Source organism: Martes martes (genome assembly GCF_963455335.1).
Source record: "Martes martes genome assembly, chromosome: Y".
Lineage (NCBI taxonomy): Eukaryota > Metazoa > Chordata > Mammalia > Carnivora > Mustelidae > Martes > Martes martes.
The window spans coordinates 17720526-17747038 of record NC_137907.1 but is presented as its reverse complement, the minus strand read 5'-3'; the positions used below and the strand labels follow the sequence as shown (position 1 = coordinate 17747038).

At 39.7% G+C, this 26513-nt stretch overlaps 1 protein-coding gene across 14 annotated transcripts in view; it reads right to left on the bottom strand.

Annotated features, from left to right (window-relative positions):
• Window positions 1–26513, bottom strand: part of LOC308337761 (lysine-specific demethylase 5D) — a 60599-nt gene extending 34086 nt beyond the window's left edge. For 3 of the 14 annotated variants that reach the window (XM_080795947.1, XM_080795951.1, XM_080795952.1), the window contains exons 1-7: window positions 25943–26513; window positions 24769–24846; window positions 23662–23784; window positions 23239–23409; window positions 22223–22357; window positions 11119–11242; window positions 10832–10995 (exon numbers count right to left, since the gene is read on the bottom strand). In XM_080795947.1, the coding sequence (XP_080652073.1) occupies window positions 10832–10995; window positions 11119–11242; window positions 22223–22357; window positions 23239–23409; window positions 23662–23784; window positions 24769–24846; window positions 25943–26092 (945 nt within the window). In that variant the 5' untranslated portion in view covers window positions 26093–26513. Of the gene's footprint in view, window positions 1–10831; window positions 11079–11118; window positions 11243–22222; window positions 22358–23238; window positions 23410–23661; window positions 23785–24768; window positions 24847–25942 lie in introns of those variants that run through there. The other 11 variants (XM_080795943.1, XM_080795949.1, XM_080795945.1 and 8 more) reach the window with 7 other exon arrangements.

The following is a 26513-nucleotide window of genomic DNA, read 5'->3' as shown; positions in this document are numbered from 1 at the left end:
TGGGAAGTAAGGTTTTCAAACAAACAAAAGACCAAAATATTATTTCAAATAAACAGAACAAAATACACCCAGGAAGAACTGAAATCACCCTACCACACCCACATCAAGGGATTATAGCCACCTTTCCTTCACCCCCCCTTTATTTTTATTTATTTTTGTGAGTCTTTTTGTTTGTTTTTGGTTTTATATTTTATAAATCTTATTCTTGGGATTCATAATGGCTGGGGGGTTTTTTTGGTGGTGGCTTCCAATTCTGAACTTTCTGAGAGTACACCTTGCCTGGACTGTGGTTGATGAATTTTCGACTGTACATCCTCTCAACCACAACTCGAGAATAACTACGAGGAAGAACTCCCAACAAAGAAAACACCCAGAGACAACAGGATATGGACTTAATGGATATGGATATAAGCAAGATGTCAGAAACAGACTTCAGGGCAAGAATTATGAGACAATAGCTAGGCTTGAGAAAACCATTAACAGCAACATAGAATCTCTAAGGGCAGAAATGAGAGTTAATCAGGCCAAACTTAAAAATGAAATGTAGTCTAAACCAGATACTCTAACAACTAGGGTAAATAAGGCAGAAGAACGAATTAGTGATCAAGAAGATAAACTGACAGGAAGGAACAGGAGGAGACCTGGAGTAAACAGTTTAAAATCCATGAGAACAGACGTAGAGAAATCAATGACACTATTAAACATTCCAATGTCAAAATTCCTGTGATAACTGAGGGATAACTGATAAGAGAGGCCTAGAAGATGTATTTTCAACAATACCATGAAATGTTACAATGTCAGAATTACTGGGATCCCTGAGGGGGCAGACAGAGAGACTAAAGGATATATTCGAGCAAATTGTAGCTGAGAACTCCCCTAACCTGGAGAAGAAAACCAACATTTGAGTCCTAGAAGCAGAGAAGACCCCTCCCAAGATCAAGAACAGAAAATTCACAAATCTTGGAACAAAGGACGCCATCCAAGGGCAATTAGGGGGAAGAGATTCCTTACATACAGCACAGGGACATCAGAATAACATCAGACCTTTCCACAGAGACCTGGCAACACAAAAAGGGCTGGCAAGACATATTCAGGTTATTAAATGAGAAGACCATGCAGCCAAGAATTCTTTATCTGGCAAGGCTGTCATTCAGAATGGATGAAGAGAAAACGAGCTTATAAGACTGGCAAAAGATGAAAGAATATGTGACCACTAAGCCAGCCCTGCAAGAAATATTAAGGGGGGGGGGTTCTATAAAAGGACAAAGACGCTGAGAGTTTACAGAAGCTTACAGAGACAATCCACAGAAATAGGAACCGTACAGGAGGAGTCAAGATGGCGGAGAAGTAGCAGGCTGAGACGACACCGGGTGGCAGGATATCACCTAGATAGCTTATCTAACAATTAGGAACACCTACAAATCCAACGGGAAATCGAAGAGAAGAGCAACAATTCTAGAAACAGAAAATCAATCACTTTCTGAAAGGTAGGACCTGAGGAGAAGTGAATCCAAAGCGACAGATAGACAGACCCCGGGGGGAGGGGCCGGCTCCCAGCAAGAGGCGGAACAATGCAGCACAAAATCGAGACTTTTAAAAGTCTGCTCCACTGGGAGACATCACTCCAGAGGCTAAACCGGAGGAAACCTAGGCAGGGTCAGCATAGCCCCAGGTCCCGCGGGGTCACAGAAGGACCGGGGGAGTCTGAGTGCCACAGAGCTCGCAGGTTTCAGAGCGGGGAAGCCGGCTACAGCGACAAAGCCGAGGAGCGAGCTCTCAGCCCGGGGCTACCTTGTGCCGGTCGCAGGCTGGGTGGGCTCGGAGCATGGCCGGAGGCCACGGAGACGGAAGCGACCCGGCGCTTTTCTCCAGGTTCCAGCAATTGACTGCTTTCCTCAAGGTGCAACTGCAGGCCAGGGAGGCGGAGCAGTTGGGCGCTTTTCTCTGAGGGCGCACTGAGGAGCGGAACCCCAAGCTCTTGGCTCCTCTGGGCCGAGAGATTTGGAGGCCGCCATATTCATTCCCGTCCACCGGAACTCTACGGAAAGCGCTCAGGGAACAAAAGCTCCCGAAAGTGAACCCGAGCGGATTACATAGCAGCCCGGCCCCTGACAGGGCGTTGCAATTCCGCCTGTGGCAAAGACACTTGAGAATCTACGACACTACAACAGGCCCCTCCCCCAGAAGATCAACAAGAAACCCAGCCAAGACAAAGTTCACTCACCAAGAACAGTGGAATTCCACAGCAGGAGAAAGCAAATCTTATGTGGACAAAATGACAAGGTGAAAAACTCACCACAAAAAAAAGAACAAGAGGCAGTACCGAAGTCTGGAGACCTAATCAATACGGACATTGGTAACATGACAGATCTAGAGTTCAGAATGACAATTCTCAAGGTTCTAGCCGGACTTGAAAAAGGCATAGAAGATATTAGAGAAACGCTCTCCGGAGAGATAAAAGCCCTTTCTGGAGAAATAAAAGACCTAAAATCTAACCAAGTTGAAATCAAAAAAGCTATTAATGAGGTGCAATCAAAAATGGAAGCTCTCACTGCTAGGATAAATGAGGCAGAAGAAAGAATTAGTGACATAGAAGACCAAATGACAGAGAATAAAGAAGCTGAGCAAAAGAGAGACAAACAAATACTGGGCCACGAGGAGAGAATTCGAGAGATAAGCGACACCATGAGACGACACAACATTAGAATAACTGGGATTCCAGAAGAAGAAGAAAGAGAGAGGGGAGCAGAAGGTATATTGGAGACAATTATTGGTGAGAATTTCCCTAATATGGCAAAGGGAACAAACATCAAAATTCAGGAGATGCTAAGAACGCCCCTCAAAATCAATAAGAATACGTCCACACCTCGTCACCTGATAGTAAAATTTACAAGCCTTGGCGACAAAGAGAAAATCCTGAAAGCAGCCCGGGAAAAGAAGTCTGTAACATACAAGGGTAAAAACATTAGATTGGCAGTGGACCTATCCACAGAGACCTGGCAGGCCAGAAAGAATTGGCATGATATACTCAGAGCACTAAACGAGAAAACACATGCAGCCAAGAATACGATATCCAGCTAGGCTATCATTGAAAATAGAAGGAGAGATAAAAAGCTTCTAGGACAAACAAAAGCTGAAAGAATTTGCAAACACCGAACCAACTCTACAGGAAATATTGAAAGGGGTCCTCTAAGCAAAGAGAGACCCTAAAAGGAGTAGATCAGAAAGAAACAGAGACAATATACAGTAACAGTCACCTTACAGGCAATACAACGGCACTAAATTCATATCTCTCAATAGTTACCCTGAATGTTAATGGGCTAAATGCCCCAATCAAAAGACACAGGGTATCAGAATGGATAAAAAAACAAAACCCATCAATATGCTGCCTACAAGAAACTCATTTTAGACCCAAGGACACCTCCAGATTTAAAGTGAGGGGGTGGAAAACAATGTACCGTGCTAATGGACATCAGAAGAAAGCTGGGGTGGCAATCCTTGTATCAGATCAATTAGATTTTAAGCCAAAGACTATAATAAGAGATGAGGAAGGACACTGTATCATACTCAAAGGGTCTGTCCAACAAGAAGACCTGACAATCTTAAATATCTATGCCCCTAACATGGGAGCAGCCAACTATATAAACCAATTAATAACAAAATCAAAGAAATACATCGACAGTAATACAATAATAGCAGGGGACTTTAACACTCCCCTCACTGAAATGGACAGATCATCTAAGCAAAAGATCAACAAGGAAATAAAGGCCTTAAATGACACACTGGACCAGATGGACATCACAGATATATTCAGAACATTCCATCCCAAAGCAACAGAATATACCTTCTTCTCTAGTGCACATGGAACATTCTCCAGAATAGACCACATCCTGGATCATAAATCAGGTCTCAATCGGCACCAAAAGACTGAGATCATTCCCTGCATATTTTCAGACCACAATGCTCTGAAGCTAGAACTCAATCACAAGAGGAAATTTGGAAAGAACGCAAATACATGGAGACTAAACAGCATCCTTCTAAAAAATGAATGGGTCAACCAGGAAATTAAAGAAGAATTGAAAAAATTCATGGAAACAAATGATAATGAAAACACAACGGTTCAAAATCTGTGGGACACAACAAAGGCAGTCCTGAGAGGAAAATGTATAGCGGTGCAAGCCTTTCTCAAGAAACAAGAAAGGTCTCAAATACACAACCTAACTCTACACCTAAAGGAGCTGGAGAGAGAACAACAAAGAAAGCCTAAACCCAGCAGGAGAAGAGAAATCATAAAGATCAGAGCAGAAATCAATGAAATAGAAACTAAAAAAACAACAGAACAAATCAACAAAACTAGGAGCTGGTTCTTTGAAAGAATTAGTAAGATTGACAAACCCCTGGCCAGACTTATCAAAAAGAAAAGAAAAAGGACCCAAATAAATAAAATCATGAATGAAAGGGGAGAGATCACAACCAACACAAAGAAATACAAACAATTATAAGAACATACGACAAGCAACTCTACGCCAACAAATATGACAATCTGGAAGAAATGGATACATTTCTAGAGACATATAAACTACCACAACTGAACCAGGAAGAAATAGATAACCTGACCAGACACATAATCAGTAAGGAGACTGAAACAGTCATCAAAAATCTCCAAACAAACAAAAGTCCGGGACCAGACGGCTTCCCAGGGGAATTCTACCAAACATTTAAAGAAGAATTAATTCCTATTCTCCTGAAACTGTTCCAAAAAACAGAAATGGAAGGAAAACTTCCAAACTCATTCTATGAGGCCAGCATCACCTTGATCCCAAAACCAGACAGGAATCCTATCAAAAAAGAGAATTATAGACCAATATCCTTGATGAACACAGATGCGAAAATTCTCACCAAAATACTGGTCAATAGAACCCATCAGTACATTAAAACGATTATTCACCACGACCAAGTGGGATTTATTCCAGGGCTGCAAGGTTGGTTCAACATCCGCAAATCCATCAATGTGATACGATACATTAATAAAAGAAAGAGTAAGAACCATATGATACTCTCAACAGATGCTGAAAAAGCATTTGACAAAGTGCATCATCCCTTCCTGATTAAAACTCTTCAAAGTGTAGCGATAGAGGGCACACACCTCAATATTACCAAAGCCATCTATGAAAAACCCACCGCAAATATCATTCTCCATGGAGAAAAACTGAAAGCTTTTCTGCTGAGGTCAGGAACACGGCAGGGATGTCTGTTATCACCGCTGCTGTTCAACACAGTACTAGAAGTCCTAGCCTCAGCAATCAGACAACAAAAAGAAATTAAAGGCATCCAAATTGGCAAAGAAGTCAAACTATCACTCTTTGCAGATGATATGATACTATATGTGGAAAACCCAAAAGGCTCCTCTCCAAAACTGCCAGAACTTATACAGGAATTCAATAAAGTGTCAGGATATAAAGTCAATGCACAGAAATCAGTCGCATTTCTTTATGCTAACAAGACAGAAGAAAGAGAAATTTAGGAGTCAGTCAACATTTGCAATCGCACCCAAAACCATAAGATACCTAGGAATAAATCTAACCAAAGAGGCAAAGAATCTATACTCAGAAAACTACAAAGTCCTCATGAAAGAAATTGAGGAAGACACAAAGAAATGGAAATATATACCATGCTCATGGTTCAGAAGAACAGTGTGGAGGTTCCTCAAAAAACTGAAAACAGAGCTATCCTATGACCCAGCGATTGCACTACTGGGTATATATCCTAAAGATACAAACGTGGTGCTCCGAAGGGGCACGTGCACCCAAATGTTTATAGCAGCAATGTCCACAATAGCCAAACTGTGGAAAGAGCCTAGATGTCCATCAACGGATAAATGCATAAAGAAGATGTGGTGTATATATACACAATGGAATACTATGCAGCCATCAAAAGACATGAAATCTTGCCATTTGCGACGACATGGATGGAACTAGAGGGTATTATGCTTAGCGAGAAAGACAACTATCATATGATCTCTTTGATATGAGGAAGTGGAGATGCAATGCAGGGGGGTTGGGGGGAGGTAGGAAAAGAAAAAATGAAAACATGGAATTGGGAGGGAGACAAACCATAAAAAACTCAATCTCAAAAAACAGACTGAGGGTTGCTGGTGGGAGGGGGGACGGGTGAGGGTGGTGGGGAAATGGACATTGGGGAGGGTATGTGCTATGATGAGTGCTGTGAAAGGTGTAAACCTGGCGATTCACAGACTTGTACCCCTGGGGATAAAAATACATTGTATGTTTATTAAAATAACAAAAGAAAAAAAAAAAGAAATAGGAACCGTACAGACAAGAGGATGACAATAAATCTGTACCTTTCATTAGTAACCCTCAACGTGAACGGCCTAAATGCTGCCATAAAACAGCACAGGGTTGAAGAGTGCATACAAGGCAGGACCCAACCATATTTTGTCTAAGAGACTGATTCTGAACCTAAAGATACATCCAGACTGAAATGGAATGGAGAACCATTTTTCATGCCAATGGGACTCAAAAGAAAGCGGGGTAGCAATTCTTTTATCAGACAAACTAGAATTTAAACCAAACACTGTAATAACAGATCCAGGGCATACTATATCATTCGTAAACGGTCTAACCAACAAGAAGATCTAACAACTGTAAATATCTATGCCGACATGGGAAGCGCCAACTACATAATCCAACTGTTAACTGGGTTAACAGTAGTAGGAGATTTTAACACTGCATTCTCAGCACTGGACAGATCACCTAAACAGAAGATCAACAAAAACATAACTTTGAATGACACACTGGACCAGATGAACTTAGAAATAGGTACAGAATAATCCACTCCAAAACAACAGAATAATCATTCTTCTTGAATCCACATGGAACTTTCTCCAGAATATACCACATACTGGGTTACAAATCAGGTCTCAACCAATACCAAAAGACTGAGATTATTCCCTGCATATTCTCAGATCACAATGCTTTAAAACTGGAACTCAATCACAAGAAAAAGTTCTGAAAAATTCAAACACTTGGAAGCTAAAGACCATCCTGCTTAAGAACATTTGGGTCAACCAGGAAATCAAAGAACAACTTAAACAATTCGTGAACACCAATGAGAACAAAAGCATATCAATCCAAAACCTATGGGCTATGGCAAAGGCGGTCCTAGAGGGGAAATAGAGAGTCATCCAAGCCTCATTCAAAAATACAGAAAAACCCCGAATACACAAACTACCTTTATACTTTCAAAGAATTGGAGAACAAAAAAAATTAAGCCCAACTAATGCACGAAAAGGATAATAATTAAGATCAGAGCGGAGATCAATGAATTATAAACCAGAGATACAGCAGAACGCATCGACAAAACTAGAAGTTGGTCCTCTGAAAGAATTAATGATATTAATAAACCACTGGCCAGACTTAACCAAAAAAGAGAAAGGACTCAAATTAATAAAATCAGGAATGAAAGGGGAAAGATCATGACTGACACCAACAAAATAGAAACAATTAACAGAAATTATGATCAACAGCTATATGCCAGTAAGTTAAGCAACCCAGAAGAAATGGATGCATTCCTAGAAACCTATAAACTTCTAAGACTGAAACGGGACAACTGACAATCTGAACAGACCAATGACCAATAACAAAATTGAAACATGAATTAAAAACCTCCCCAAAAAACAAGAGCTTAGGGCCAGATGGCTTCCCACGGAAATTCTACCAAACATTCAAAGAAGAAATCATACCTACTCTACTGAAGCCGTACCAAAAAACAGAAACAGAAGGAAAACTTCCAGACTCTTTCTATGAAGCCACCACTACCCTGATCCCAAAACCAGGCAAAGACCCATCAAAAAGGAGAACTTCAGAACAATATCCCTGATGAATATAGATGCCAAGATTCTCAACAAGATCCTAGCTAACAGGATCCAACAGTATGTTAAGAAGATTATTTACCATGACCAGGTGGGATTTATCCCTGGGATGCAAGCGGTGGTTCAACATTCGCAAATCAATCAATGTGACAGAACAAATCAATAAGAGAAGACAGAAGAACCACATGGTCCTCTCAACCGATGCAGAAAAAGCATCTCACAAAATACAGCGTCCGTTCCTGATTAAAACTCTTCAGAGTACAGGGACAGAGGGAACACTCCTCAACTTCATAAAATCCATCTATGAAAAACCCATGGTGGATATCATTCTCAACGGGGAAAAGCTGAAAGCCTTTCCCTTAAGATCAGGAACAGGACAGAGATGGCCACTCTCACCACTACTGTTCAACACAGTACTAGAAGTCCTAGCAACAGCAACTGGACAACAAAAGGAAATAAAAGGTATTCAAACTGGCAAAGAAGTAGTCAATCTCTCTCTTCTCAGATTACATGATACTCTTAGGTGGAAAATCAAAACTCTCCCACCTCCAGATTACTAGAACTCATACAGCAATTCAGCAACATGGCAGAACACAAAATCAATGCACAGAAATCAGCTGCTTTCTCATACTCTTTAACAATGTGACTGTAGAAAGAGAAACCAGAGAAGCGATTCCATTTACAACAGCACCAAGAACCATAAGATACCTTGGAATAAACCTAACCGAAGAGGTGAAGGATATATACTCTAGGAACTACAGAACACTCATGAAAGAAACTGAAGACGACAAAAAGATGGAAAAACATTCCATGCTCACAGATCAGAAGATAAACATTGTTAAAATGTCTATCCTCCCCAGAGCTATCCGTACTTTCAACGCCATCCCCATCAAAATACCAGGGCATTTTTCAAAAAACAATCCTAAAACTTGTAGGAAACCAGAAAAGACCCCAAACTGCCAAGGAAATGTTGAAAAAGATAAACAAAGCTGGGGCATCACATTGCCTGACTTCAAGCTTTATTACAAAGCTGCAATGAATAAGACAGCATGGTTATGGCACAAAAACAGACACACAGATGAATCAAATGGAATAGAGAGCCCAGATATGGACCCTCAACTCTATGGTCAACTAACCTCCCACAAACCAGGAAAAAATATCCTTTGGAAAAAAGACAGTCTCTTCAATAAATGGTGCTGGGAAAACTGGACAGCTATGTACAGAAGAATGAAAGTCGACCATCCACTTACAACATACACAAAGATAAACTCAAAATGGATGAAAGAACTCAACGTGAGGCAGGAATCCATCAAAATCCCATAGGAGAACATAGGCAGTAACCTCTTCGACATCAGCCACAACAACTTCTTTCGAGACGTGTCTCCAAAGGCAAGGGAAACAAAAGCAAAAATGAGCTTTTGGGACTTCATCGAGACAAAAAGCTTCTGCACAGCAAAGGAAATGGTCAAAAAAACACAGAGGCAATCCATGGAATGGGAGAAAATATTTGCAAATGACAGACAAAGGGCTGATATCCAAGATCTATAAAGAACTTCTCAAATAAAATCTTAAAAAAAGAAAGTGAGGGCACCTGGGTGGCTCAGTTAGTTAAGCAACTGCCTTTGGCTCAGGTCATGATCCCGGAGCCCTGGGACTGAGTGCCACATCGGGCTCCCTGCTCTTCGTGGAGTCTGCTCTTCCCTCTAACCCTCTCCCTCTATGCGGTCTCTCTTTCTCTCAAGGAAATAAGTAAACTCTTTCAAAAAAGAACTTCTCAAACTCAATAGCCAAAAAACTAATAACCCAGTCAAAAAATGGGCGTTAAGACACGAAAGACACTTCTCTAAAAAAAGACATACAAATGGCTAACAGATACATGAAAAAATGCTCAACATCACCAGCCATCAGGGAAAGACAAATCAAAATGACAATGAGACAGCACCACAACCAGTTAGAATGGCAAAAATTAACAAGAAAGGAAAAAACGAGTGTTGGGAGAGGATGTGAAGAAAGGGGAATCCTCTTACATGTTGGTGGGAATCTAATAAGTTGGTGTAGCCACTCTATGAAACAGTATGGAGGTTATTCAAGATGTTAAGAATAGAGCGATCCTCTGACTCGGCATCTGCACTAGTGTGTCTTTATCCCAAAGATACAGAGGTAGTGAAAAGAAGGGGCACAGACTACCCCAATATTCATAGCAGCAATGGCCACAGTTGCCAAACTGTGGAAAGAGCCAGAATACTCTTCAAAAGATGAACAGATACAGAAGATATGGTCCATATATACAACGGAATATTACTCAGCCATCAGAAAGTATGAATACCTAGCATTTGCATCAACACAGATGTAACCGGAGGGTATTATGCTAAGTGAAATAAGTCAAGCAGAGGAAGACAATTATCATTTGTTTTCACTCATATGTGGGATATAATCAATAACATGGATGATCATAAGGGAAGGGAGGGAAATCAGAGAGGAAGCTGAACCATGAGAACCTACAGACCCCGAGAAACAATCTGGCAGTTTCAGAAGGGAGGAGAGCAGGAGAAGGGGATAACAGGGTGATGGTATTAAGAAGGGCACATGTTGTGATGAGCACTGGGTGTTACACCTATACAATGGCTAACTGAGCATAATAAAAAAAACATATATACATACATACATACATACTTACACAGTTTCACGTGGGGAAAAAAAATGTTAGAAAATCATAGGTCAGGGTGCCTGGTTGACTGGGCATCAGTGGGTTAAAGCCTCTGCCTTGGGTTCAGGTCATGGTCTCAGGGTCCTGGGATGGAGCCCCAAATCGGGTTCTCTGCTCAGCAGGGAGCCTGCTTCCTCCTCTATCTCTGCCTGCCTCTCTGCCTACTTGTGATCTTTGTCTGTCAAATAAATAAATAAAATCTTAAAAAAAAAAATCATAGGTTAAGTCCTTACAAACTGGGCACTACTGTGACTCCTCCTTAGTTGCATGGTCATCTTGGTACAGGACTCTCCACTGTGATTCAGGTCCTCTCTTGGCAATGGTGACGTCATTTTCCCATCCTCTTTTGGTTCCTCCTTCATCAGAACAGTGCGAGGGCATATGACACCTTCTTTATCTAGGGCAGTTAGAAACAAATCTGAAAACAAACAAATCTATTCTCCCATCAAAGTCAACAAGCCAACTCTCCCACTTTTGTACTTTAACCCATGCGTTGTCTCTTGGCCCTATTAAGCTTCACCTTTCTTCCGTAAAGTCTTATCCCTGGCCATTAGCCCCAAGCCCATCATCTTGGGACCAGCACCATAGATCTGCAGTTTCTTCAGCTCTGGATTCTTCTCAATATCTTCCTCTGTAGGTTCTGGCTATAAAAACAAGGTTCAAAAAAGGAAACAAGTTACATATATGTATGTATACACACATACAAATACGTATTTCAGGCAAGATCTAAACTTCCATTATTTGCAAATTATCTTGGGAAGTATCCCAAAGAGGTCACAGAGACTAAAGTCAATCAACAGTTTACACTTATCTTTAACTATTTTAAGACTTATTTATTTATTTATTCATTTATTTATTTATTTATTTATTTATTTGAAGGAGAAAGCGAGAGTCAACACAAGCAGGGTGAGTGGGAAAGGGAGAGGAAGGCTCCCGCTGAGCAAGGACCCTGATGCAGAGCTCGATCCCAGGACCTGAGATCATGACCCAAACCAAAGGCAGATAACTGACTTAGACCTCCACGTGCCCCTATTTTTAACTATTTATTCATGATGTATTTTCACCTGTAGGTAAGATGTGGCCAGACAGGAGCTAATGAGAAATTTCAGTGATAACTACCTTTCTCAAATGTTTTTATCTATGAACAAAATAATAAAATAGTTCTGTGTTCGCAAGGCTAGTTAAGCTTAAGTAGCATAAAATACATAACTTATACTTAAAAAAATTCACGAAATACAAAGGAGTCTTTCTATAGCTCATAAGATGCAAATGGGAAGTTAGGAGGATTCCAGTTTGAACTCGGAGCAATAGAAGTAACTTTCTTCTCACAATATAATCGGGGATCCTAGAAAACTGTCAACCCATTATGTGTCATAAATACACATACTAAATACCATTTTCAGTGTATCTTTTTACTGCACATCCTGAGGTCTCTTTTACCTGTGTTTGAGTCTACTTTCATTCTACTTTTAAAGCCCCACTGTAGTTCTCCCTTTTATTTAAAATTTGAGGCTTTTGTAGATTTTATTCTATACCTATATACAAATGCACATAATAACGTATTTTCTGATTCTGATCTAGTCCCTAAGTAACGTATGTAGGAAATGACATATACTGAACAATAATACCATGATAAACACAGGATCAACTGGGACAGAATGGGGATAGTAAAAATAATCTCCCAATGATAAGACAAATCAAGAGAAACATAGGAGTCTGGAGCTCAAAACAGAGGTTTGTTCAATCAAAACCACAGTGAGATACCAACTCACAGTGAGATACCACCTCACAGTGAGATACCACAGTGAGATACCAACCAGTAAGAATAGCTAAAATTAACAAGTCAGGAAACAACAGATGTTGGCAAGAATGCAGAGAAAGACTAACCTTCTCACACTGTTGGTAGGAATGCAATCTGGTGGCCACTCTGGAAAACAGGATGGAGGTTCCTCAAAAAGTTGAAAATACCCTCCAATCCAGCAATCACACTACTGTGTATTTACCCCAAAGATAATACATTTGTAGTATCTTTGGGGTAAATGAAATGAAGGGCCATGTGCACCTGAATGTTTACAGCAGCAATGTCCAAAACAGCCGAACTATGGAAAGAACCTAGATGTCCATCAACAGATAAATGGATAAAGATGTGGTGTATATATATACACAATGGAATACCATGCAGCAATCAAAAGAAATGAATTCTTGCCATTTGCAACAACATGGATGGAACCAGAGGGTATTATGCTGAGAGAAATAGGTCAATCAGAGAAAGACAATTATCATATGATCTCTCTAACAGGAATTTGAGAGGCAGGGCAGGGGGTCATGGTAGGAAAGGAAGGGGAGAACAATGAAACAATATGGAACCAGGGAAGAGGACAAACCGTGAAGACTCTTAATCTCAGGAAACAAACTGGGGAGTAGGGGAGGGAGGGATAGGATTGCTGGGTGATGGATACTGGGGAGGCTATGTGCTATGGTGGGTGCTGTGAATTGTTTAAGACATGATTCACAGACCTGTACCACTCAAATAAATAATACACTGTATGTTAATAAAGTAAAAAAGAAAAAAAAAACAGAGGTTCATTCAAGGATAAAATTTCTGGAACCATCAATACATAGGTCTGTCCCACAGTTCATCATTGTATTATAATAGTATTCCACAGGTAACTTACACTCTTCTTATTATATATCATTAGTACTATTTCTATTATCTGGTATTATAAACAATGATGTAATTAATTGTATTAACCACATTTTAATTTTCTGTTATTTTATATTCTGACATCTTATAAGAGATCTTGCTAGCCTAAGAAACTTGCACCTGTAAGGGTTTGCTAATTCTTAAAGGCAGTGAATTTGTAGTTGAGTCCACCTTTCAAATACACACCAAGCAGTATCAAATCTCAACTTCCAACCACCTCCTTATCTAACCTTCACATTCTAGAACATTATTTCACCTTCCCAAAATCAACCTATGGCCAGGTCAAAAACAACTTCAGATAGTCCCTATGCTCCAGAGCCTAGCAGAATTACTCAAACTATTCAACCTTAAAATGTTTATCCTACCCTGTCTCACCTGCCCCAAGGAAACTCAGATAAAAGCTATGGCCTATGCCCTCCTCTTGCTTCCTGATCCTTACTAAGGTTAATGCTTTCTCCTGTGTCCCTGTATGATGTGCTTTGACTCTTATTTCTAGAGGAACTATAACTTTAAAATTTTTTAGTGGCACTGAACTCTCCAGGTTGTCATCCAGTCACTTTTCTACATTAAGACCTGGACAAAAATTACAAATACCCATATATTTGTTGTACACTATTGTCAAAGATATATTAATTTGAAATTTTAATAACTTAAAATTTTAACTTTAGTACAATCTTATACTACGAGCACTGCACAAAGATGCCTGGTTCCTCATTCTTCACACATTTTGATTTTACCAATCAGTTATATGAAAACAAATACATCACTATTTTATGACATCAATTTATAAGTGAGACTAAACCCTTCTGAGTTACCATTCTGTAGGGTTTAATAGAAGACTAAACTTGAAAACAGGCTGTGAAAGGTGATTCTATCAGCATAGTAGGCATAGGACTCTTAAGTGCCATATATATTATTTTACAATTTTACATTATATATTCATTATACTGCACACATAATACTTAACACCGTACCTTGAAATATAATTCAAAGTACCTTTTAAAAGAGCTAGTGCTTTTAAATATGAAATAACAGGTATGAGTGGAGGGAAGCAAGATGGCAGAGGAGCTGGGGACCCTATTTCAACTGGTCTCCTGAACTAAGCTGGATATCTGCCAGACCACTCTGAACACCCACAAAATCAGCCTGAGATATAAGATATATCTGGATCTATACCAACAGAGCATCTCCAGCAGCCGGTTTCGAGGTATGAACCAGGGAGCTGTGACTCTGCAGGCAGGTATCGGAAGATAAACGGAAGGGGGAGGGAGCCATCATAAGCGCTGGCACTGGGAAGGAGAAATAACACAAGAGCACAAAAATGTCCCGAGCTGGGGCCTGGGCACAGACTCACACTAATAGCTAATGTGAAAAGGACTGTAGAGCAGAGCCTCAGATTGAAAGCTGGAGCTGTGGAAGCACACCTGTGAACCAGGGGTGGCTTGCGGTTTTAGAAGCACTAAGGGCAGAGATGTGCCTGGACCTGGAAGCAAGGGCTGGAAGTACTGCCTGGGTTGTAGGGCACACAACCCAGGTGGCTGTGGTTTTTAGCAGACAGACAGAAGTGGGGACAGTGTGGCCTGGAGAGCGAACCGAGGGGCAGACTGCGATCTCTCTGTTCTGACACAGAGGTTTCAATAAGGTCACTTCTGCTCTTATTCTTGGGGGAGGGGGGAACGTGGAAAGCCACCAGAGAAAGACGCCAAAGCCCTTCAAAATCAGTTTTCACTGAACCCATCCCACCTCCCCATAGGCGGCAGGGCAACTCTGCCCAAACAGGATTGCATGAGTAACAGCATGGCAGATCCCTCTCCTCAGAAGACAGGCTGGAAGAACAAGAGGCTGACAACCCTAAGGTCCCTATAAAACAGGTGCATCTTGCTTCAGTTGTGGTCAATAATTTGTACTCTACACACTCCCTCAATTACCCCTCAACAAAATGACTAAGAGGTGGAACCACCAACATAGGAAAAACTCTTGAGTCTGTGACCTCTCTCACAAAACTAATGGATATGGATAAAAGCAAGATGTCACAAATAGACTTCAGGGTAACGTGTGCAGACAATAGCTAGGATGGAGAAAACCACTAAATGGCAAAATAGAGTCTCTAAGGGCAGAAGTGAGAGCTGATCTGGCAGAACTTAAAAATGCTATCAATGAGATCCTGTCTAATCTAGATACTCTAACAGCCAGGCTAAATGAAGCAGAAGATCGATTAGTAACAGAAAAGAAGGATCAGGAGGGGGCCTGGAACAAAGAGCTTAAAATCCATGAAAACAGAATTAGAGAAATAAATGATGCCATCAAACATTCCAATGCCAGAATTACTGGGATCTCTGAGGGGGTGGAGAAAGAGAGAGAACTAGAAAATATAGTTGAACAAATCGCAGATGAGAATTTCCCTAATCTGGGGAAGGAAACAAGCATTCCTGTCCCAGAAGCAGAGAGGACCCCTCCCAAGATCACGGAGAACAGACCAATGCCCCAGCATGTTATAGTGAAACTCCTCAATCTTAGAATCAAGAAACCATCTTAAGGGCAGCTAGGGGGAAGAGACTCCTTAGGTACAAAGGGAAGAACATCAGAATAATGTCAGGCCTGTCCACGAGACCTGGTAAGCCAGAAAGGGCTAGCAAGACATAGTCAGGGTACTAAATGAGAAGAACATGCAGCCAAGAATACTTTATCTGGCAAAGCTGTCATTCAGAACAGATGGAGAAATAAAGAGTTTTCAAGCCTGGCACAAACTGAGAATATGTGAAGACCAAGCCAGCCCTTCAAGAAATATTAAGGGGGTTCTATAAAGGAGAAAGACCCCAAGAGTGATATAGAACTCAGATATATAGAGACAATCTATAGAAACAAGGACTTCACAAGCAACATGATGACAATAAAATCGTATCTTCCAATAATCACTGTAACGTGAATGGCCTAGATGCTCCCATAAAAGGGCAGAGGGGTGCAGATTGGATAAAAAGACAGGACCCATCCATATGCTGCCTAAAAGAGACTCATTCTGAACCTAGACACATCCAGACTGAAAGTGAAGGGATGGAGAACCATCTTTCATACCAACAGACCTCAAAAGAAAGCTGAGGTAGTAATTCTCAGATTAGACAAATTAGATTTTAAGCTAAAGACAGCAGTTAGAGATACAGGACACTACATCAACTTTAAAGGGGCTATCCAATAAGAATATCTAATAGTTGTAAATATTTAAGCCCCCAACATGGAAGCGGCCAACTATATAAGCAAACTGTTAATCAAAATAAAGAGATACACTGATAAGAATACGTTAATTGTAGGGGATCTTAACGCCACTCTCGGCAACACACAGATCATCTAAGCAGAAATTCAACAAAGAAACAGGAACTTTGAATGACAAACTGGATCAAATGGACCTCATTAATATATACAGAACATTCCACTCCAAAACAACAGAATAATCATTCTTCTTGAATCCACATGGAACTTTCTCCAGAATATACCACATACTGGGTTACAAATCAGGTCTCAACCAATACCAAAAGACTGAGATTATTCCCTGCATATTCTCAGATCACAATGCTTTAAAACTGGAACTCAATCACAAGAAAAAGTTCTGAAAAATTCAAACACTTGGAAGCTAAAGACCATCCTGCTTAAGAACATTTGGGTCAACCAGGAAATCAAAGAACAACTTAAACAATTCGTGAACACCAATGAGAACAAAAGCATATCAATCCAAAACCTATGGGCTATGGCAAAGGCGGTCCTAGAGGGGAAATAGAGAGTCATCCAAGCCTCATTCAAAAATACAGAAAAACCCCGAATACACAAACTACCTTTATACTTTCAAAGAATTGGAGAACAAAAAAAATTAAGCCCAACTAATGCACGAAAAGGATAATAATTAAGATCAGAGCGGAGATCAATGAATTATAAACCAGAGATACAGCAGAACGCATCGACAAAACTAGAAGTTGGTCCTCTGAAAGAATTAATGATATTAATAAACCACTGGCCAGACTTAACCAAAAAAGAGAAAGGACTCAAATTAATAAAATCAGGAATGAAAGGGGAAAGATCATGACTGACACCAACAAAATAGAAACAATTAACAGAAATTATGATCAACAGCTATATGCCAGTAAGTTAAGCAACCCAGAAGAAATGGATGCATTCCTAGAAACCTATAAACTTCTAAGACTGAAACGGGACAACTGACAATCTGAACAGACCAATGACCAATAACAAAATTGAAACATGAATTAAAAACCTCCCCAAAAAACAAGAGCTTAGGGCCAGATGGCTTCCCACGGAAATTCTACCAAACATTCAAAGAAGAAATCATACCTACTCTACTGAAGCCGTACCAAAAAACAGAAACAGAAGGAAAACTTCCAGACTCTTTCTATGAAGCCACCACTACCCTGATCCCAAAACCAGGCAAAGACCCATCAAAAAGGAGAACTTCAGAACAATATCCCTGATGAATATAGATGCCAAGATTCTCAACAAGATCCTAGCTAACAGGATCCAACAGTATGTTAAGAAGATTATTTACCATGACCAGGTGGGATTTATCCCTGGGATGCAAGCGGTGGTTCAACATTCGCAAATCAATCAATGTGACAGAACAAATCAATAAGAGAAGACAGAAGAACCACATGGTCCTCTCAACCGATGCAGAAAAAGCATCTCACAAAATACAGCGTCCGTTCCTGATTAAAACTCTTCAGAGTACAGGGACAGAGGGAACACTCCTCAACTTCATAAAATCCATCTATGAAAAACCCATGGTGGATATCATTCTCAACGGGGAAAAGCTGAAAGCCTTTCCCTTAAGATCAGGAACAGGACAGAGATGGCCACTCTCACCACTACTGTTCAACACAGTACTAGAAGTCCTAGCAACAGCAACTGGACAACAAAAGGAAATAAAAGGTATTCAAACTGGCAAAGAAGTAGTCAATCTCTCTCTTCTCAGATTACATGATACTCTTAGGTGGAAAATCAAAACTCTCCCACCTCCAGATTACTAGAACTCATACAGCAATTCAGCAACATGGCAGAACACAAAATCAATGCACAGAAATCAGCTGCTTTCTCATACTCTTTAACAATGTGACTGTAGAAAGAGAAACCAGAGAAGCGATTCCATTTACAACAGCACCAAGAACCATAAGATACCTTGGAATAAACCTAACCGAAGAGGTGAAGGATATATACTCTAGGAACTACAGAACACTCATGAAAGAAACTGAAGACGACAAAAAGATGGAAAAACATTCCATGCTCACAGATCAGAAGATAAACATTGTTAAAATGTCTATCCTCCCCAGAGCTATCCGTACTTTCAACGCCATCCCCATCAAAATACCAGGGCATTTTTCAAAAAACAATCCTAAAACTTGTAGGAAACCAGAAAAGACCCCAAACTGCCAAGGAAATGTTGAAAAAGATAAACAAAGCTGGGGCATCACATTGCCTGACTTCAAGCTTTATTACAAAGCTGCAATGAATAAGACAGCATGGTTATGGCACAAAAACAGACACACAGATGAATCAAATGGAATAGAGAGCCCAGATATGGACCCTCAACTCTATGGTCAACTAACCTCCCACAAACCAGGAAAAAATATCCTTTGGAAAAAAGACAGTCTCTTCAATAAATGGTGCTGGGAAAACTGGACAGCTATGTACAGAAGAATGAAAGTCGACCATCCACTTACAACATACACAAAGATAAACTCAAAATGGATGAAAGAACTCAACGTGAGGCAGGAATCCATCAAAATCCCATAGGAGAACATAGGCAGTAACCTCTTCGACATCAGCCACAACTTCTTTCGAGACGTGTCTCCAAAGGCAAGGGAAACAAAAGCAAAAATGAGCTTTTGGGACTTCATCGAGACAAAAAGCTTCTGCACAGCAAAGGAAATGGTCAAAAAAACACAGAGGCAATCCATGGAATGGGAGAAAATATTTGCAAATGACAGACAAAGGGCTGATATCCAAGATCTATAAAGAACTCCTCAAACTCAACATGCAAAAAACAGATAATCACGTTAAAAAATGGGCATAAGACATGAATAGACACCTATCCAAAGAAGACATACAAATGGCCAACAGACACATGAAAAAATGTTCATCATCATTAGCCATCAGGGAGATTCACGTCAAAACCACAGCGATACCACCTTACACCAGTTAGAATGGCAAAAATTAACAAGAAACAAGTGTTGGAGAGAATGTGGAAAATGGGGAACCTCTTACACTGTTGGTGGGACTGCAAGTTGGTGCAGCCACTTTGGAAAACAATGTGGAGGTTCCTCAAAAAATTAAAAACAGAGATACTCTATCACCCTGCAATTGCACGACTGGGTATTTACCCCAAATATACGAACATGGTTAAAAGGAGGGCCATATGTACCCCAACGTTTACAGCAGCACTGTCCACAATTGCCAAACTGTGTTAAGAGTGAGATGCCCTTCAATAGAGGAATGGATACAGAAAATGTGTTCCATACATACGATGGAATATTACTCAGCCATCAGAAAGGATGAATACCCAACTTCTGCATCAATATGGATGGGACTGGAGGAGAATATGCTAAGTGAAATAAGTCAGTTATCAGATAGTTTCACTTACATAAGAAATAGCATGGAGGACATTAGAAGGAAGGGAAAAATGAAGGGGGAGGGAAATCAGAGGAGTAGATGAACCATGAGAGACTATGGATGGACTCCCGGAAACTGAGGGTTTCAAAGGGGAGGGGTTGGGGGATGGGTGAACCCGGTGATTGGTATTAAGGAAAGCACATATTGCACGGAGCACTGGGTGTTATACACAAACAATGAATCATGGAACACTACATAAAAAACTATGACATACTATATGACTAACTATATGGTGACTAACAACATAATAATAATTAAAATTTTTTTAAAAAATGAAGTAACAGGTATTATTCTTATCCTTTCAAAAATCTTACTATGCATTCTTGTATTACATATACCTAGCTCCAAATTGGAAAAAAAAGATATCATTCCCAATTTGTCACTGCATTTACTTCTTTTGTGCTTCATGCAGAACTTATTTATAATTTTTTTTCCTCTTAATGTTCTGGAAGTACAATTTGTTTTGGTAACCATACAGTTTTAAGAATTTTTAAGACCTTTCCCACAAAGTGGACAATCTCATTCTCAAGAAAAAGTATCTAAAGAGTCCTTGATTTTGAAAAAACTTTGTACCCTTAACTGATAATTACTACTTTTGAACAAATTTTACTGATTCCCCAATTATTAGCTCACTTTTCTTATTTAGATAATTATCAGATGCTACCTTGTTTGAAGAACTAAAGCACTAACGCAAAATCTATCCAAATTGCAGTAATCTGAGCTAGATCACCATCTTTCTTCCTTCTACATCCAAATATTAAAATATTTTAAAATTTTGTATTAGTTTTACTCAGAAAGTATCTAAGAACAAACAGCATTACCCTTTTTTTTTTAGTTAACATATAATGTATTACTTCAGGGGTACAGGTCTGTGAACCATCAGGCTTAAACAATTCACAGCACTCACCATAGCACATAGCCTCCCCAGTGTCCATCAGCCAGCCACCCCCTCTCTCTCCCCCCAAACTGCATTATCCTAATGGAATATATTTTAGAAGCACAAATATCCAGAATTTAATGAGAACATATGTGGACACACGAAACGGGTTTTTTTTTGGGTCATTGTTGTTGTTGTTTTTTAAAGATTTTATTTATTTTAGAGAGTAAGTGCAAGAAGGGGATCAGCAGAGGGAAAAACAGACACCCCAGGGAGCAGAAAGCCCGATGCAGGACTCGATCCCAGGACCGTAAGATCATCACCTGAGCCAAAGGCAGATTAACTGACTGAGACACGCAGGGGTCCTCACAAAACAGGTTTAGCAAGATATGAAACTAAGTCTCTCTTGTCTGTATTTTTAATTTTCTGATATTACATTGTTTGACACATGAAAACCCCTGCCTGGATGGGGAGAGACTGCTCTTCTGAGACTAGCCAATTCTTTGAAATACCAAAGAACCCAGCAAAGAGTTTGCATTTCAGACTCAAATCAACCAATCGAGGGCCATACCTTCAGTTAGGCTTCAGCACAAGAGGAAGTAATATTCCTCTGCCTTAATCAACCCAGGGTCAGGTACCAGGCAGGAAGGAAACAGGAGTGTTCCAATAGATTAGAGTCCACCGCAACTGTTTAAACCAGCCAATCCTAAACCATTTCCCTACTGTGCCTCGCCCTTCCCTGGGAAACCCCAAGTAAGGCCATGACCTAGGCTTTCCCCTTACCCTGTTCCTACAACCTGACTCATACTTTTGCTTTGTACTGTGGCCCTGTGTGGCAAGTCTCCTGAGTATAACTGTTTTCCCAAGCTTCCCTTGTGGCTGACTATCCATCTCCTAAAAGAACACAGAACAAAACTAACAATTAAAAAAACAGACAACAAGACAGAGTCTATGTAAATCAACCCAAGATTCAAAAAAACCCCTAAAACTATATTAAAAAGAGGGGTGTCAGCATGGCTCAGTCAGTCAGGCTCTTGGTTTCAGTTCAAGTCCATGATCTCGTGGATTGTGAGACTGAGACCCATGTCAGGCCCTTTATCTCTGTCCCTTCCCCTGCTAATGTGGTTTCTCTCAAAGAAATAAATAAAATCTTTTTTTAAAAAACTATATTAAAAGAATATGTTTTTAAAATGTGTAAAAACAAAACTACCAGAACAAAAATATTACAAACGATACCCATAAAAATAAAATAACTCATTCATTTTCAAACAAATCCATCTTGAACCAACTATACATGAAAAAAAAAGAATGTCTTATAGATATGAACTGAACAAGTCCTAGATAAACTTTGGAAGTTTTGGGGGAAAAAAAGGCACTCACATCAGGTTGTAGTCTTTTTGCCCGCCGACTATAGCTACTAAACTTGGAAGGCTGCACAGACTGTCTAAAGGGAATGCTGTGGGGTTTGTATTCCTTGTCTTTTTCCTCATTGTCAAATGGGTGAGTGTTACACTGCTGGGAACATGAGAAAACCTAAGATCAGGAATTCAGTCACATTCATAATCAACAAATAATGAAATGATTCCTTTATCTTAAATCTCTAACAATGAAAGCCGTAATTCCTTCTTAATTACACAAATTTACCCTTTATATTTTCTGTAATAAAAGCACACATACAATGAGAATTCTTCTACATATTTGCTTATGTATAAGCAGTAAAGCATAGTGGAGAACAGTCTTTGGAACAGACTACCAGGTTTGAACCTAGGCTTCTATTCTTACTTTGTATGCCTTGTGTTGTTCTAATTCCTTTGTCAGAAAAGTGGACAATATAAATACCAAATCCAACAGAATTACACAGATTAAGTAAAATAGCCATTTATAAATATTCACATATACACAGTTTTGCAAAATGCCCTGAAAATAATAAAACTTAAAAACGTTATTTTAGATACCCAGCCAAATTAGTTCCCACTCCTTAAATTAAACCCAGTATCAAAATGTTATCCTTAAACTAACTGTCTTTATCTGCACTACCCCTAAAAAGCTTAGTAATTACGTAAGATAATTATCTTTACCACAGAGGATGCTTTTGTCTTATACTTTGATAGCCACTCCATAAAAATATCCTAGTAACCTTCTAGAGAGGAATACAAAAAACAACAATCCTCCAATTCTCACGTAGCTGCTCTAGCAGATCTAAAACTTCTTCAAAATATACTTCATACTTCTTCTCAAACTGAACAATATTTTCCAGAGCCAATTCCCAAAATTTCTATCAATGTACCTAAAGACTCTAAACCTTGACTGCTCAGGAAGAAGCTCAATCCAGAAAAAGGAAGACAAGAGTAGAAAGCAAAATCATATTAGGCCCCAAATCAGCTAAGAGCCCTCACCACAAGGTTGGCTCCAGACTGAAACATTTCATAGGGGTAAATGATGCGCTCATAATGAGATCGTAGCAGGGAGCCAATATTTTTGCCTGGCGGATAGTTGAGTCGTTGGGCAACTCGGGCCCAACGACGGTCTTTGCAAATGGCTTCATAGCCACCTTCCTCCATCACAATCTGCAAGAATAAGAAAGGTATAAATTAACTGTATGCAAACTAAGACACCTAAACAATAGCAGTGAGGGTTAAATATGAGGACAGTGCACTCCCACCTATGTTAATTGTTCCAAGATGAAAAGATTTTGTAAAGAAATACTGGCAAGCTCTGTGTTGTATGCTTTCCTGCTTAGAGACACAAATTTCAACCACAGGGTCTCCTACCAAGGGGTTTTTACTTCTTTTTCCTCTTTAAAGCAGAAGTACTCTCACCTTACTAAGGCTGTAGAGATCCAAGATCCGCCGTTCCACATTGGGAATTTTTAATGAAGAACCTTGGATTTCCCAGAATTTTGCAATCTGGTCCAAATAGTTCAGTTTAACTCTGGTCTGAGCCTGGGGAAGAGAGAGTCCTATGAGACTGGCTTACTCCTTAACCTGACTGTGGTCCAATGTGACTTGAATGAACAAGTATTGTTCTGTACATCTACAGTCCCCTACTAGGCTAGAATCTACATTTCACAGAATATCTTACCACTAGTGTCCAAAAAAGGCTCAACTAAGCTGATTCTTCAATCTAAAAAGAGAGCTCAAAGAGTGATGCCTCAAAGTCAAAATCTTTCATCCCTAAATCTAAAGCACCATCCTTAGGTTTAGTAAAGGCTAAGCAAGACCATTTAGGCTTAATCTAATATCCTCCTTACAGTATGCTGTAGTCTATACACACTGAAAAAAATAAAGTATTTTTCTATGCTATGTCAAAAACTTCCATAATTTCTGAATTACCCTTCTCTTATGCTAAGTCATTTTGGAATTTCTAACCAGGCCAAAACTCATAATAGCAAAAGAAAATGCCACATCATTCATAAGCTTCCCATATTTAATACTACTAAGCTGAATATGCAGGCTGTTGACTGCTTTAAAAAATAAAATTTGTCTTTCCTAATTACTCTGACCCATATCCAATACAGTCCATCTTATTCAAGAACTTATGTACTACCACCAGTCAAGTGGAAAATTTAGTTGACCATGTATCTGTCCTGAACTTTGCTCTTATGAAGAAATCAGGGAAACTCCACAATGATAAAATATGTTGGCATGGGCAGGAAAAAAATCTGTCTTCTTGATATCCCTAATTTTAGCCCATTCTATGGCTGAAAAATATGTCATTCAATTCTGAAAAAAAAACCTCTTCTTCATGTGTTGTCATTTTGCAGAAGACTTTATAAGAGATGAATATTCTGGGAAAAAATGGAACTGGGGTTAGAATCAAATATTATCTCCTTTAAAAATGTGTATGGTTAACTAAAGTTATATAAGTACTGGTAAAGCATGATCAGAGCTCAAATTCCAGCATAATAGGATGACTTTCCATTTTACCTCCAGTTCATTTAGCCTCTGAATCCGAGGCGTGAATCTGAAGTTGTCAACTTCTACTGCAAAGGGAGGTTGCCAGTCCTAGAAGAAAATAAAAGATCTTACGGCATAGCAAAGGATAAAGATGGCGAGAACTAGAACCATTTGTTTTCAGTATAATATTCCTCCCTTTTAAGACTTCTGGTTGCTATTTTTTGCTCCTAAATGTTCAAATGGTTGCCTCTTAATATCAAGTAAATGAAAAAGAAAAACAACAACAAAAACACCTTTGAAACGTCTTGGTATGTGTCCTCCAAAAAAATAAGGGGGAAAAAAAAATCCTGAGAAAGAGCCTAAAAGATTAATTTGAAAGTAATGAAACACACCTCAATGTGGACTCACTTGTTTGGGTTCTTACTAAAGTGAAGAAAAATGTAATATGGATTAGAAGTGATTTTGAAAGCTGGATCACTATTTATTCGCAGTCCCAACAGTGTTTTAAGAACAAAATCATAATTAGTAGTAGTGAGAAAAATATGTACAAATAGAAAAAAGAAATGTTGTAGTCAGGTTAAGCATCTAACAAATGAGTAATAAAATGCAGTAAGAGGACACGCTAAATTTTCATTTCCGTCATTTAAAGTGATAGCCTAGGCGCAGTTAAGTTTGCATTCTTAATTCAGAAAAAGGTAACAGTTTCAGTTAGCAGTTTTGCGTAAAACAAATTCAGAAGAGAGATCTGTCAGTGAAAACCAAATTAAATACAGGAAAGATTTCACATCCGCCCGCATTCTTATCTGAGTTTCTTACAGCACGAGACGAGGCCCAGGGGTTAATAAGAGGATCTACATAATGTTTTTTTTCTGCTTTCAGTTACATATCAAGACTTCTAAGTACATTGGGACGTTTTTCAATGTAAATATAAAAGACATAAATATTTTTGTATTAGAAATGCGTGTATTGTAGGAGAGCATACAACCAACTTCAAATTCTATCTTTTCTTTGTAAAATACATGTTTATAACCCCAAGAGGTCCGACGGTTGGAAACCACCTCTCTGATGCCACCGTATCATGGTAATTTACAAAACAAGAAATTATACACGCATACAGTATTTAACTAACAAGAACTAACGAGTTAAAGGCCTTGTAGTACTATAGTTCCCAACCCGATTTCCAAATTTTGTTTCAGTGCCTTACCGTTGGCGGGCGGATCTTGCAAATACCCGACTTTTCTGCAATGGGCCTGATTTTCGCGATGTAGCCCAGCGGGTCTCGGAATTCGGCCCACGTAGGTTCGAACACTGGGCACTCTGGCGGCGGTAGGAAGTCGTCGGACCCGGGATCCATCCCGTGCTCAGATGCTAATTTGAAAAATGGTTTCCTCTTTCTTCGGTGGCATATGAATCCTTTGTCGCCGAACCCTGGGCCCTAGAGGGCCTTTATTTTCCCTTAACTTGCGCCGTTCTCTTAATTCATGCGATTGTCCACGACTCTCAGTTTTATAGCCACCATCTTGACCCTGCCGCTTTTCCGGTTGCTTTACATTTCGTGTCACTCCGCGGATGGATTCTTCAGGCGCTAAAGCATTTCGAAAACTGAGATGTTCTCTGTGGGCTAATAAAAGCTAAAGACACACAATGGAGTTCACTAAAACAAAACAAGTGCCATAAACCAGGCATTCCAGCAACCTTAAACAGTTCTTCAACGGAAGAGAAGAGCACAATCACAAATAAAACCGCCGGATCTTTTTTTTAAAACACAACTGCGC